Raw genomic sequence first — 15,818 nt, forward strand, 5'->3', positions numbered from 1 at the left:
GTGTGTAGTAGTAAAAATGAATCAAGAATGTTTTGGAGGCTAGACCATTGACCACAATTTTCATTTTGGCAAGAAGATGCCATCTTGGGGATTTTTCCAGAGGGGTTAGCCTATGATTTTGGGTCAGTATTTGAAATTTGCTAAGTTTGTTTCTAGTTTAAATGGACCAAGGTTTGGCGATGATTTAAATCGGTAACAAGGAGACCAAGACTATTTACCAAGAATTCGAACTTTGCTGACGGTCATCTTAGATTTTTTTAAAGGGGTAAGCCTATAATGTTGTTCAAAATGTCTAATTTCCTCTGCGTTAATACGTTTGTTGTTGTCCAAATGGACCAAGAAGTTATGTTTGGCGATATATTAGGGTGGAGACAAGGCCATCAAGACCGTTTTTAAAGATTTAGTACTCGGCAAGTTCCGCTCTTGGATCTTCTGTAAAGGGGTTAGCGTTTGATTTTCGGTCGACATTTGAAATTTCCTCCATTAGAATGAATCAAGAAACGGTGTTTGGAGTGGGGACAAGGACAGCCATACCATTTACCAAACAAGAAACAAGACCAAACAAGAAGTTGAAAAAGTCGAAAAAATGGGATTTTTCCAAAGGGGTTAGTCTATGGTTTTGGTCAAAAACTGGTAATTTTTCCAGATTTTTCTTTTAGGGAAAATAGGCCAGAAAAATGTGTTTTAAGATATTCTAGAAAAAAGAAACGCCTCTTTAGACTATAAAAACAAGAAGATGAAAAAGACCAAAAATTGGAGTTTTTCAAAAGGGGTTAGTCCATGGTTTTGGTCAAAAATTGGTAATTTTTCCAGATTTTTATTTTAGCGAAAATAGGCCAGAAAAATGTGTTTTACGATATTCTAGAACGAAGAAATACCTTTCTAGACTATGAAAACAAGAAGTTGAAAATGTCAAAAAACTGGGACTTTTCCAAAGGGGTTAGTCCATCGTTTTGGACAAAAATTGGTAATGTTACCAGATTTTTATTTTAGGGAAAATAGGCGAGAAAAATATGTTTTACGATTTTCTTGAACGAAGAAACACCTTTCTAGACTATAAAAACAAGAAGTTGAAGAAGTCAAAAAACTGGGACTTTTCCAAAGGGGTTAGTCCATCGTTTTGGACGAAAATTGGTAATTTTTCCAGATTTTAATTTTTGAGAAAATAGGCCAGAAAAACAGTTAACGATATTTTAGAAGGAAGAAACGTCTCTGTATACTATAAAAACAAGAAGTTGAAACAGTCAAAAAATTGAGATTTTTCTAAAGGGGTTAGTCCATGGTTTTGGACAAAAATTGGTAATTTTTCCAGATTTTTATTTTAGGAAAAATAGGCCAGAAAAATGTGTTTTACGATATTCTAGAACGAAGAAATGCCTTTCGAGACTATGAAAACAAGAAGTAGAGAAAGTCGAAAAATTGTGATTTTTCCAAAGGGGTTAGTCCATAGTTTTGGTAAAAAATTGGTACTTTTTCCACATTTTTTTAAAAAGAAAAAATAGGCTAAACAAATGTGCTTTACGATATCCTAGAAAGAAAGAAACGCCTCTCTAGGCTATAAAAAGAAGTTCAAAAAGTCGAAAAATTGTGATTTTTCCAAAGGGGTTAGTCCATGGTTTTGGCCAAAAATTGGTAATTTTTCCAGATTTTTATTTTAGCAAAAATAGGCCAGGAAAATAAGTTTTATGATATTCTAGAAAGAAGAAACGCCTCTCTAGACTATAAAATCAAGAAGTTGAAAAGTCCAAAAATTGGAGTTTTTCATAAGGGGTTAGTCCATGGTTTTGGTCAAAAATTGGTAATGTTACCAGATTTTTTTTAGGGAAAATAGGCCGGAGAAATGTGTTGTACGATATTCTAGAACGAAGAAACACCTTTCTAGACTATGAAAACAAGAAGTTCAAAAAGTCGAAAAATTGTGATTTTTCCAAAGGGGTTAGTCCATGGTTTTGGTAAAAACTTGGAAATTTTTCCACATTTTTTTAAAAAGAAAAAATAGGCGAAACAAATGTGTTTTACGATATCCTAGAAAGAAGAAACGCCTCTCTAGACTATAAAAAGAAGAAGTTCAAAAAGTCTAGAAATTGGGTTTTTTCCAAAGGGGTTAGTCCATGGTTTTGGTCAAAAACTGGTAATGTTACCAGATTCTTATTTTAGGGAAAAAAGGCCAGAAAAATGTGTTTTACGATACTCTAGAACGACTAAAGGCCTTTCAAGACTATAAAAACAAGAAGTTCAAAAAGTCGAAAAATTGTGATTTTTCCAAAGGGGTTAGTCCCTGGTTTTGGACAAAAATTGGTAATTTTTCCAGATTTTTATTTCGGAGTAGGCTCGATTACCAGCCGCTGTTCGGGAAAATGAGCCCGCACTCATCCCCCCGAGGGACGCGTGCGATTTCTTTTGTTGGTTTCAGCCAATCATGTTACCGCCTGCAGATTTTCGTCTGGCAAGGATTGTCGCATAAATTATCAGATCAAAACAAAGTTGTCAAAATGGCGGACGATGTCGATAAGATGAATTTGGCTTTTGAGCGAGTTTTGGAGTGCTTTAAACTTCAAAATTTAAAAGATTCTCAGCGAGAGGCACTGCAAAACCTAGTTAAAGGTCAGGATGTGTTCGTTATTCAGCCAACGGGGTCTGGAAAGTCATTAATTTTTCAGTCCGCACCGATCGTCTTCGACACAGTAAGACCTTTGACGAATGCAAAGTCGATCGCACTTGTGATTTCTCCCCTGGCATCTCTTATGCTAGGCTCGATTACCAGCCGCTGTTCGGGAAAATGAGCCCGCACTCATCCCCCCGAGCCTAATTTCGGAGCAAATAGGCCAGAAAAATAGTTAACGATATTTTAGAAGAAAGAAACGTCTTTCTAGACTATAAAAACAAGAAGTTGAAAAAGTTAAAAAAACTGGGATTTTTCCAAAGGGGTTAGTCCATGGTGGTTTTTTATTCGAGAAATTTAAGAAAAGGGACTGTCAGTATTTACACCTTTTTTCATTTTTATAAACATAACCTGTTTACACTGTACAAGGTTATTTCTTGTGGCACAGAGTTACATGGTGTTAACTTTCTGCTGTCTGAGTTTGTCCTCCTTCGACTTAAGGCTTGAGGCTAGCCTACGAAGTAGCGCGGCCTCTGTAGTCCAGCTGTGACGAGATGAAGGTTGACTCAGGCTTCAGTGACAAAGCCAATCTGCCCGGTCAGGCAATCGGTGCTTCAATCATGTCACTTGTTTCTAGAAGCGGCCAACACCTTTGCCATCAAATCCTGTGTTAAAAGTAAAGGGTTTCAAAAAGATTAGCACACGTAGCAGTCATTTCTGTTCCCTTTTAGCCAAGCAAGAGACGAGTGAGGACAAAGGAAAAACTGGAGCGCCTTTTTACCTCGTGCCCTCGGGCGACTTGACGCTTTCCCCGCTCGGCTAGAAAGAGATGGAAACGATTGCTACACAGGCTGCACTATATATAAAAGTTTAGTAACTACCGATACAGAAACAAAAAGGAAGGAAAGGGGCACACCAAATATGTCTTGCCTCAACTCTTCCACTCCCAAAGGGGGATTTTCGTTAAAGAGAGCGACTTATTCATGTTGGTGAAGTTCGCTAAAATCTCCTCTCCCCTAGCCCCTTAGGAAGGCCTGATACTCAGGCTAAACTACCGCAGTCTTGGTGTACGCCCTAATGTTCTAGTAATGCACAGTGCAATACTGACCTGAGTAACCCGGATGCTGCCAGGAGATGGAGACCCGACTCCTCCACTCAGTGAATCACTATCGTCATCGCTAATGCGGCTTCTTTTCGCTGGAGGAGACTCAGGTCTAAGACAGAAGGCGCAAGTCTCTAATTACTCTCCTGGCCTCAGTTGTTCAAAAGCTGGATAGCGCTATCCATCGGATAAATCTGTATCCAGTGGATAAGTATTAGGGAAACCAATTGCACTTTCCATTGGACAGAGATTTATCCAATGGATAGCACTATCCAGCTTTTGAACAACTGGGGCCAGGCCTTTATCAAGTAAAGATAAAAATACGGAAGGAAGTACTCAAACTGAAGGTTGGCGAGAACTAAACGGTTTTAAAAGTTCGATCACTCAATAACAACATGATCAACCTGCGTGGCAAAGCTACTTGCATGAAGGTGCCTCCTCCCTCCTTGTTCACGCGTGCGCGTTCTCTCTCTCTTCCTTTACTATTTCTCGATCACCACGGCGCAGCTGGTAGCTACCGCAACATCAAAAAATACCATTGAAAGAGGAGAAGGAAGATAAAATGTCCAAAGAGAAATGACTTCACACGACGCACAGCAATAAGTTTATCTTGACGCAAGATTTCTTTCCTTTAAATCTCTCTGGATGTCTCTACTATTTTACAGTTGCAGAAATTACTAATTACCGTGTATCCTGTCGTTTTTCCATAAATTTTCTGGTCCTCCCAGATGATACTAAATTTTCTTGCGAAGACCTGTTAAAAATACTGCTCTTTTAGCTACGTTTCTTCAATACAATGTTTACTATAGATAAAGTATGGTAGCCAATGAACAAAGTGACACTTAAAGCTAATCAACACTCTTGATCAGTACATTCTTAGAAATCGCGCTTGAACCGGTGCAAACTTTTGCCTAAACTGCTGCTAGAGAAATGTAAAGTTAAAAGATTTTTGCCCCCTGAGACACCACATAGCATCGCTTTCTGTAAGGATGTCGGGTAATAACGATCACAGTTTGTATATTCTTTTTGTTTGCTTTTTTCACAAACAGCGATGTAAAAAAAAAGAAAGTTAGTTGGCCAAAGAAAAAAGGATAAATAAATTAGATTAAGCATCTTTTGAAACTAAAATTTCTAGTTTCAAATGAAGTTTAGTCTTTTGAAACTAAAAACAAAATTGGGGCCCGAAGAGTCAAAGAGTAAAACTGACATTTTTTGAAACTAATCATTTCGCCTGGGTCGTCTCATTCACAATTGTAAATCAATAGTGAATGAGGGCCCAGTAACTGCTACTGTAAGCTTAGGAGATCAATTTTAATATTCATTATAATATTATTATACTACTATAATTTTCAAATAACTGAGCGATTTCTCGCGCCCTGATTGGTCGAGAGCTATAGTCTATCAAATGACGCGATATCGCAATTTTTTCTCTGACCTTCTGTCTCTCGCGCGCACTTTTCAAGAAATCTGGCAGGAAATGGAAATGTTGTTATTGTAAAAGCCAAGAAGTAAAAAGACAACAATTTTGCACGGTCTACACTCTTATTCATCAAAGAAATGACGTCTAACGTTCAAATTTTGCAATGATCATGGAATATTGTTGCCTATTTGTTACGTTTCTTACTGGTTTGTTTCCACTTCATCTCCTGGGTTGGTTTTCTTGAGCATACTTATGAAGAGTGACGCTTTCCTTCGTCGTTCTATTTGAAGCTGTTTATCTCTTGATTCAGACTCCAGATGTTGGGCTGTACAATAATAAGAATGTCAGTCAAGTTCACTCCTGGAGCCAATTACAATATTATGGTGACATAAGCTACAACACCGCCGCACCTCCTTCGAAAATCTTTCTCAATCAACCACAATCAATGTCGCGAACAAAGGGTTGCCTAGCAACTGTACAGCTTTCCCCAGGCCTGCATGGTCAATTCATTTCGGTTACACAAGAATTGAAAGACTCTTTGCTTGCATCACGTGACCCATACGATACACCTCGACCGTGTAGTGACAATTTGAAGGCCTGGGAACTAGGCAAGTCACGTGGTTAAACTGTAGTAATCCTTTAAATCCCAAGAGTGACCAACATCAATCTTCTCCCAACAATATCAATACCTTATCAAGAGAAGAGGTTATGAGAAATGATAAAATAATCTTTCAGGGGAAAATGTGTTGATCCTTTCTCAAGATCTTTAAGGGAATGTATGGATGTCAACCTGGAGAATTTGAATGTGGATAAATTTGTATTCGAGGGCCTAAAATGCTACGTAGAAAAAATACAACAGTCCTTCATACCAATTCTTTCAGCAGCCTTAATAGAGTCCACCTCAGGAGCTGAGTTTTCTGTCGATGTTGAGCCACTATTTACAGCAGTCTCCTGTTCTGGTTTTCTTCCATTGGCTTCACTCTTCTCCTTGCACTCTGCTTCTGATCCCTCCTCATTAACTTCCTCATCACTTTCACCTTGTTCACAACTCTGCTTGTAGATAACACTTGTCCTGTACTCAATTTTGGGTTTCTTTGTTTCTTTAGCCTTTATTGAGAAACTTATTGGTCCTTTGGACACTTCAATGTTCTTTCCATTTTCTGAGGGAATAAAATAAAAAAATTACCAGGCAACAAAATCAACATCATTAATCAAAATCAACCAGCTACAAGCTACAGATGTGACCTGTTGAACCCACTGAAGAAAACGTGTGTTTTCTAAAGGGTCTGTTAGAGTGATGAATAGAAGTGAAAACAGGAACTTAAGTTCTATTTTTACCTTGAGGTCACACGTTATTGCAAAGAACGGCATTGTTAGTGAAGAAATTGCTGATTGATGACAAAATAACAGCTTCTGTCAAACAAATATGTCCCCTGGGCATTATATGTAAAGTTCTGGATAGGAAAACATTATCTAATGAGAAATTTTCCTTTCTGGGAAACGTCTGCTATCAATATTTAAATTTTGTGTTTCAAGTAACTCATTATTTTCTTATGAGCTGCTGATTCACCCACAATCAACTTTCTTGGAATGCATTGTTATTTCCCAGTAATCTGATTTGTCAACTTTGTCTAGGTGGCCGCGGCTACAGTAGTTGTACTGTACAGGGTTTGCAAATACGCCAAATTTCGCAAAATTTTTCAGCTTACGGAGGAAGTCACTTTGATTATACAATCTACATTGACTGAAAACGTTGTAAACCTGATTTTAACCATCTAAATTGAAGAATCATTGATGTCTGTATACATAGAGGCTAAATCACAATAAGGATCACTTGAACGATAATCATCATCATGGATTTGAGCCTTTCGAGGTCAGCGCACTCTCCTATGAGGTCGTAGCTACCTCATGTTTCCATCAAGATAGCATATACGTGCCAGAACCATACACTGAAATGGCATCCATGTCGAAAAGGCTATCCAAAGCTGTCAAAGAATTTTTTTTGTTTTTTTAACTCTTGTTTAAGAAATATTACATTGCTTTTTTCATTGTGTTACTTGACTTTGCATATTCCAAAATGAATCCAAAATTTGTGAAGCAGAAGTCACACTGACTTCACTCATCAATAAAATTTGCAAACCCTGACTGTAACACGTCCCTTTATTCTGATACCTTTTATCAATGTTCTTTACCTTCAGATGTGGCTGATTGTTGCTGCAGCTGTTGATTTGCTAGTGCTTCCTGTTTCTTGAGGTTATAATAACCATGGTGGGTGTTCCACGGATTCAAGAACTCAAACCTAGGATCATTCTTGGCTTTGATGATCGACTCGAAGTCAGGACCATTTTTGGCAACATAAATTGCCAGCTTGTCCACAATGGGTTGTAGGTCAGGGGGAGGTGGTATAACCTGTGGTGTGCCTAGTGGCATTGTAGACATCCCAGTGGGATCAGGGGGAGGCAAAGCCTCTGAGATATCAACACCATCATGAAGAAACAGTGCTGGAGGTACTGGTGGTGGGGGCGGGGGCGGCAGAGGGGGTACTGATGATGTAAACTCCAACCACTCCTCTGTGAAAAAAGCATGTCTGGATTAGTAAAAGTGAACTAAGCCTTAAAGGGTATGTACCACAGCTGTCTAGTTCATTTTGTTTTAAACGCCAACTATGCATCCTTGTTCGCTATAGAACTTGAGAAATTACTTGTGAACGACAAAACCACATATTCATTCATTTCCTTGTGAGAATCAGATCGGATCACAACTTGCATATTTTTTAAACTACATATTTAATTTTAGCAACCCCTCAAGTGGTTGCAGACAGTCAGAAGTGTTGCTTCAGGCAGTAAATTTTACTGGTTACCTCCTGATAAGGAAAACACTGCTCTTGTGCGGGGAAAATTTAAAGAAAATCCTCTGGAAACAGGGTAGGTGTGTACTAAAGAGATCACTACTTGGTATCTCTGACATTTTTAACACACTACCTACTTAAGCAAACTTGAAACTGGATCACTAACTTATTCAGCTAGACAATATGTGCCATAAGAACTGAGCACTAACATCGTAAACTAAACAAAATAAATAAAAACATCAGTCATTTGATTCTGCTTAAGTGCACTTCTCTAGTTAATTACTTGTTTGTACATTTACATTCCAACAACGCATTCTTGGAGCATTAAAGCTCCTGTTATTTTCACTGGCTGTTGAAAACATACCTGCTATTGTTTTTAGGGATAGGGGTACTTTCTGTTTATGTTTCATTAGCCAATTAAACAAATTGTTCCAAAAGCTTCTCAGCATTCCCACTGTCAGTGTAGATTGTGTTTTATTTTTCTTATGTTTGTTAGTGATCGATTAGTATGACCATACAGTGCATCTGGATTATAGTCTGTTGGAAAAAGTGCAAATAAACTGATTTACCTTCTAGGGGTCCCTCCCCAGGGGGTGGTGGAGGAGGTGGAATCATATCAGCAACTGAGAGAACAGGTACCACAGGGGGGTGGTATGTGTAACCAGCAGATGACACATAATGCCCATACATATCGTCTGAAATACAAAAAATATATTAGTTCATTTTTTTGGGCCTAGCAAAATGGCCATACATTTTCTTTTAAAAATACCTTGTAAATGTGGTCACCCATTAACATGGCCAATGGCCACAATTCAAAATCCCTAACAGTAAAATCTTTTATACTTTTACCTTGTTAATATGGCCACTCATTCGAAATTTAGTAAAATTAAAATGCCTGTGACATGTCAGTGTCATTGACCAGGTAAGCTAAGCCTGTTCTTGCATATTGTTTTTAGACTACAGTACACTTAAGATGCATTTTTGGCGGTGTTATAGCCAATTTTTTAAAAGTGTTATATGTACTGAAGAAAGGTTTCAAGTAGTTTTTAAAATATTACTGTACGCAAGATCTACATTCTGGTTGTTTTCTAAAGAGAACAGTTGTTCAAGATGTGTGAATGCGATGTATGGTGTGTTTTTCATTACGGCATTTAACTTATGAAATTTTACCCTGTCTGGTAATATGACCACCCTGTTCCTACACAGGGTGCGCAGAAAGTCACTTTTACAGCCTGCCATTCGGGCAAGCTGCAGCTAACATTTACTAGCCCAAACATCCTTTCAACTAGCCCCCAAAACGTTTTGATGAGCAGATTGATTTCACAGTTTTCTTCTGCAATTTGAATTCCTCAAAAAACTTCACTTGTCCATCGGGCAAGTTAATAACAGAATTCACTAGCCTGATAGAAAAATCCACTCCCAGGCTATCGGACACTAATTTCTTTGCATGCTACTACGGCCAAATTTTTGGCATCCATTGGTGTCTAACGCGGTTACACTGTATCAGTTATGGGCATCTCCAGTAGGCGGAAACCCTCTACTGTCCCAGTGGACACTTAGTGATGGTCCCAGCCACAACCAAAGAAACAAACAAACACTGCATATTTAATCTCCTTAATTTGGGGAATAACTCTTTCCAATGAACACTAGTCATAGTCCAAAGAAGGGAACACAGCAACACAGGATCTAATCTCTGTTGAGGGTTGTGGTGGTAGTGGTTAGGTCATGATGCTGGAAATGAGGACTATGACCCTGATGTACAAGTAAATGAAGATGATCATTTGGTGAAGAAGCATGTCTCGAGGACTTAAAATAATGTCCAGTTCAGTTTTATTGTTTGTGTGCATGGGCTAACAACAGCACTGGTTTGCACTCAGTGGACTTAAATTTCAAATGTATTACTGTAATTATCAATAAGAAGTGTCTTTAGAAATGGTGGGAGCTTATCTTATTAAAATGTACTTTAAAGTGAGTTGGCATGCAGATTATGATCTGATTTGAAAGCACATGGGACAATTTCCATAAAAATGTTAATCTGACATACTCTTCAACTACTGTAGTGTACAACCTTCATTTCAAAGCAGTGTAGTTAAGAACCTGAGGTCTACAGTTGGGGCAGAACTTTCCTGAGACCTTCATGAGAGAAGTTCAAAATGAAAAGTTCTTAAAAGGCACACATACCTTGTGGGTACCACATACTGTAATTAACTTCCTCATCAACAATGCTCACATGTGCATTGTTATTGTTGGTGTGGTCATGGGGGAAAGCTGTAGATGACAATCCACTTGTCACTGGTGCAAAAGTGCGATTAAACTTGTTACCAAGAGGTACTGGTGATGATGATGCTGATGTTGGCCGTGACCTTGTTACCTTTTTGTGAAGTGATGCTTGTAACAAAGGATGTAGTTCATATTCTCCATCAGACTCTTCCTCACTGCTATCACTCTCTTTCTCTTCTTCTTGAGGCTGTGTCGATGGCTGTTGCGGGATTTCTGGAGTAAACTTTCCCTCCATTATATATCTCAACACATGCTTGTAGTAAGGGTTTAACCAATTGTCCATGAGTAAAAAGTCAAATTGAGGATTTCCTGACTGCTTGGCTTTAACCAAGATTTCCATTTGTTTCCCTTGCTTCGCAACAAAGGCAGCTGTCCTTTCAATAATGGCTTGCATTTTAGCTGTTTCAGGCTAAAAGTGAAGTAACAGAAGTTATATTAACAAACCACTATTGCTGTAAAAACCTCAGCCACAACAAGTCACACAGGCTCTAAAATTTTAAACCTTGGAACATAAATAAAAAGTTCTTAAAGAATAGATAAATCATGTCAATGCCTTCCCATGCCATCTACAGTTCATGTCCCACTAGACTTTTGGGAGCTATGTGATTTTTTCAGTTTTCCCATAATCCATTACAAATTTCCAGAAAAATTAACACCAAGGTTAAACTTATTTTACTTTCACAAACATTAAGATATTACAAAAATTAATTCCCACTAAGAAACATATTCCCACAAAATATAAAATCGCCAGTCTGCAAAAATGAAATACCACATGATAACACAGACTCACATTAGAAAGTCCATTCCCACAACAGCCATGCATTCCTCATATTTATTTTTAGTTCCAAACTATTCTTAAGATAACCAAAAACAACAGCAGATAAGCCATACCTTAATTCCACACTGTAGTTAAATCATTTTAAAAATTGAGTGTTTGCATAGACAGAGTTTGACTGTCATAATTAAATTTTAAAGCCTTTATTTTTTTAATTAAAAAAAGGCTTCTTTGACAACTCAAAATTTTAGTCAATTTCAAGCTTCTTCACTCAGGTTGCTATTCATATGGAAGGGTGGCTTATGGTCTGCCAGTGTTTATGGTAAGTTAAAGTTGGCAACATTTTCCAACCCCTATATGTTCTAAGAAATGCACAGCACAGTTTGAAGGTTTAGACTGAAATTGAAAATAAACACTTGTCCAGGTGATTACATTTGTGTTTGAAGACTCTGCCCTGCATAAGCACCTCTTAGTGAATGTAGCTGAATTCCTACTAAAGAAACAGACTGTCTTGAAAAGTTAGTATAGTGCCTGCTGGATACACAAAGGCAATTTCTGAGTGGCCTCAAGCCTCTGTTTCAAAGCGAGGCTAAGGGCAAAGCCATTGATGTGAAAATGATTTTTCAATTCTCATGCAAATAAAACTCATTTTTACAACAAAAGTTTGGCACTTAGCCTCATTTTGAAAGTGAGAGCCTTTGGAACTCGGAAATGGCTAATTAAAACAAAAAAAAAGTGAGTGTTTTTTTTTAAATTTTCTACAAACTGTTATTTATATATGTTTACACACCCATTCATGTACTCATCATACATGTAGTTTAATTTTGTCTATGGCTCAAGTTTCATTTTCCTTTGTTTTTAACTCATTATTGTACAACATGCACACTACCTGACCCCCAAACAAAGGAAAATATAATTTGAACCACTATATACACAACAAGAAGCAGTTAATTTTGCCAACCTCTGTGTTGCTGATTGACCTGAAATCACAGATTTTCCAGAGAAAGATTAACTTCTCAGGAAACTGTGAACCCAAGATAATTATTTTTACAACAGTATATATGAGGTAAAAAATTTGTTGCTTTCTCAACTGCGAAATAAAAGTCATCAGAGTATCAGAAAACAAGCTTGATAAAGAAAATTAAAGTATTATCATGAACATTTAAAAATGACAGAGCAAAGAACTTGTAAACAGGACTGAGTACTTACAATCTCCATTCCCTGCGGTATTTCCAGCTCATCTGGGGGAACAAAAGGTTCTGGTGGAGGAGCAACTACAGCAGGAAGAGGAGCAGGGGGTAACACTGTTTTCTGGACATCAGACGTAGGAAAAGAACTGTCTTGTTGAGTTTTGTATAACATTGATCCTAGAAAAAGGATACAATATACATTGTCGCTTTTTGTAATCTACATTATATGTGCTTGTTACAGTAAGTCTAATAACATGAAAAGTGCAGATGAATGTTAAGTCTGTTCAGGGCAAAGCTAAAACTTGTTTAGTTAAACATGGTTTAATGTTAAAAGGTATAATGTTACATGGTTTAAATTAAAGTTAAACATGGTTTAACCGCTTTAATCATATTCCCAGATTTCCATATTTAAATATTGAAAAACAAACTGAACTATGTGAATGCACCATTCAAGAGGTTTCACTTGAATGGTAACTCAATAGGATTCCATGTGCTAACTCAAATGTTGGAATAAATAATATTTCCTAGAGGTAAACAAATAAAATTGTTCCTAGTTCGTTCCATAATGTTTGTTGAGACCCATATCTCCCTAGTCTGAATTCCAAAACCAGTTGTTTCGAGTATTCAGGAGGACGCCATCCCCCTGTCAGTATTTCACAATAGTTGTTCCAGTTTTAACCCATCTACACGTTGTTTGTTGCCAATTATTCTTCTATCATATGTCGCTGTTTCAAGATCGTAAATGGGTCTCCAGGTTATTACATGAAAATTTGGCAAAATAACAAGCACAAATTACAAGAAAAATCCTATGTAAAGGGCAGTTTATCACTTTGCTCAATTGATTTTCGATTTTCAAAACAATTTATTATAACATGTTAAGCGGGGGTGAGTGGGACGTTGGATGTTATCCCACTGGTGATATGATTAACTACTAGATGACAAAGAAAAATATAAAAGCTGGTTCCAATGTGGTTCTTCCTTTATAGAAAATACTCATCTTGACAATGAACACTTACCACTTTGCATATTTTCATATGCAGATGTAGTTTGTGGATACTGTGAAGGGACTTCTGGAGTATTATAGTCATAACTGAATGACACCGAATTATATGCACCATCTTCTTGAAGGGCTTGCTGAAATCTTTTCATTTCCTCTTCTGTTAAGAAAATGTAACATTTTATTAAGTTCGTTACTCACTCATATTTACAACCATGTTCATGTACCAGTAAAACATTCAAGTTTGTCTATACAAAAGTCAAGATTGTCCAACTGAACTAGCCTGTGAGCAGGTCCTCTGTTTGGGGAAAGGGTGAAAAAATCACAAGGAGAGGGAAAGGAAAGGGTGAGAGGCTGTAGACAAACATGTGAGACTGTCATTCCACAGCACCTGCTGTGCATCAGTTCCTGATGCAAGCTCCTATTGGCGAGAACACTGGCTGTTAACAGATTTGATTTACATTGCTTTTTTGGTTGGCATGTAGCATGCGATTTGATTTAAATAATCGCTTGTAAACAGGTCTTCCAATCTTTAACATGGCATCTTCTGGTGCTTGACTGATGAGCTTTTTTAGCCGCAATGAATGTTCTTGCATCAGAGGGCAAGTCACGCCGACCAGAAACAATAACCGCAGAAAATCAATATGCGTGTCACGACCTCTAAGGAAGAAATAAGCGGCAAAAATCACATTTTCTCAGTTAAAACTAAACCCTCCAGAGCATAATCTACCCTCCAGAGAAAAAACTCATTGGAATAAGCAGCATTTTGGCACAAGGTAAAAATTGTGGGTTGCCTACCAACCCCCTTTTTACACGTGAAATCAATTACATTCCAATATATCCAGGTGACAGATAACGATCTTGCTGACAGATGATCGGCAATTACAAGACAAGAAGGCAGAATAGCGGTCCCAAATGATTGTCTACAGGCTCTCCTTTCTCTTCCCTCTCCTTGCGATTTTTCACCCTTTCCCCAAACAGAGAGCTTGTTCACAGGCTAAACTGAACCACTTACTGTTTACACCAAAAACATGTCAAGTTTTAACAGTTGTGTGTGTGTTCTGCACACCAAAACACAGGTTTTCTAAAACCCTAGGCCAGCTTTTTATAATTGCACAATAAAATAATGTCAATAGCAACAAGCGTCTTTATATTTCTGGAAAATTCTATGACAGCCATCTTCCGTGGATTATTTTATCAAAGTGCTTTCAGCATAGAGGCAATCCAGTGAACTATAAATAATTGATTGTCCGTAAGCTGGTTTTGTAGACAAACTAGAAATATTTTACACTTGAAATTCTGGAAAAACATTGGCTGTTCATGTTAGGTAAGGGATTAGCCACATTTAACAGAATAAATTTTAAATTCTTCAGTACCTCATAAATGAATGAATGCATGCTTAAACTTACCTTGCTGGGACTCATATTCCTCCATATCACGGTTGAGATCCATGTATCTTTCTTCATCACACGATCTCTCTATTTCCTCTTCTTCAGGTGTAAGTGAAGGAACTCCATCAGACGATTTGGCAATAAACTGTGCTTTGTCAGTGAGGTGCAGACGAGCATCATATCTAAAACAAAGTCATTGGCCTTCTATTAGCGTGTTGTAATCAACATAACAGCAACATGTACCTACAAAACTGGACCAGTGGTAGATTCATAATACAGTGGAAAACTTTTTAAGATAACCTTTCCTTGAAAATGCTAATCTTTGTCCAATTCAGCTTTTCAGTTTCTTTTTGGAACAAATTATATTTAACCCTCCACTTGATTGTGTCACATGTGCAATTATAGAGAAACTGTCAGAATTAAAGATAGGCTGATGTAATTACTGTAATTAAATTGTTATCAAACGATTATTTTATACTTACATATCATACAACTGGTTTCTTGTCCCGATGCAACCAACTTACCTTGTCTCTACTGCCGTCAGTGTTCCAATATGGGCAAAAGAAAAAAGCATTTTAAAAAGCTCTCAATTCCTTGTTTCAGATCAGAACTTCCATCTTTCGGCTTTTTAAAATGTGGATTTCAAAAGTTTTTATCGATCGTCTTTACATTCTTTAACGTTCCGTGAAAATATATAAAACTTCAATCTCCTTTACTCGAGTGTAAAGGGCAAATCCATGTGAGATATTTCTGAAACAAATCGCGGAGGAAACCTCCATTCACAACAACAATAATAACGTCAACAAAACGTGATTTCAACACAGCTTTTATTACATTTAATCAAAATATAATTGAACAGACCTGTCGATACGTAGGGATTCATCACCCATCCATGGTATCAAGCTCTTTTCTGGATCAAAGGCCGCAGCCTTTTCATAGTCCTCAAATAATTTGCACGCATAGCCAAAGACAAGCAAGTCATCCTCCTTCCTCCTCGGCCTCGAACGAGAGTCCTTCGGCAAACCGACTTTGTGCGCATCAAAAAGCCCCGACATGTCAGATTTCTAGTCAAAAACTTCCTCTACCAAACGAGCTATTCCTATGAACAATACAAGCCTTTTCCAAATCCATAATTTGATCAAGCTGGTTATTTTCGAATGGCACATAAATACAACATGGCGGTTTGGAAGACAAAGTACTGACGTCATTGATG

General features: G+C 37.6%; 1 protein-coding gene across 1 annotated transcript; it reads right to left on the reverse strand.

The window, feature by feature from the left end:
* Positions 1 to 2,928: 2,928 nt before the first annotated feature.
* LOC140953043 (splicing factor, suppressor of white-apricot homolog) lies at positions 2,929 to 15,809 on the reverse strand. Its single transcript, XM_073402528.1, has 12 exons — positions 15,467 to 15,809; positions 14,624 to 14,787; positions 13,234 to 13,374; positions 12,237 to 12,394; positions 10,154 to 10,661; positions 8,542 to 8,667; positions 7,317 to 7,694; positions 5,994 to 6,284; positions 5,329 to 5,449; positions 4,390 to 4,458; positions 3,711 to 3,816; positions 2,929 to 3,267 (listed from the first exon to the last, which is right to left on the reverse strand). The coding sequence occupies exons 1-12, from the start codon at positions 15,658 to 15,660 to the stop codon at positions 3,226 to 3,228; spliced, it is 2,298 nt and encodes a 765-aa protein (XP_073258629.1). The 5' UTR covers positions 15,661 to 15,809; the 3' UTR covers positions 2,929 to 3,225.
* Positions 15,810 to 15,818: the final 9 nt, after the last annotated feature.

The sequence above is a fragment of the Porites lutea genome, chromosome 11 (genome assembly GCF_958299795.1).
Source record: "Porites lutea chromosome 11, jaPorLute2.1, whole genome shotgun sequence".
NCBI classification, from domain to species: domain Eukaryota; kingdom Metazoa; phylum Cnidaria; class Anthozoa; order Scleractinia; family Poritidae; genus Porites; species Porites lutea.

What these genes read in the sequence shown, in the direction of transcription:
- LOC140953043 (XM_073402528.1), bottom strand. Translation starts at nt 15,660, where the DNA reads ATGTCGGGGCTTTTTGATGCGCACAAAGTCGGTTTGCCGAAGGACTCT. An exon ending in ATATGAAAATATGCAAAGTG is followed by an intron (nt 12,395 to 13,233) that starts GTAAGTGTTCAT and finishes TCCTTTTTCTAG; the next exon opens with GATCAATGTTATACAAAACT. An exon ending in TGGGGAGGGACCCCTAGAAG is followed by an intron (nt 7,695 to 8,541) that starts GTAAATCAGTTT and finishes CTTTTTTCACAG; the next exon opens with AGGAGTGGTTGGAGTTTACA.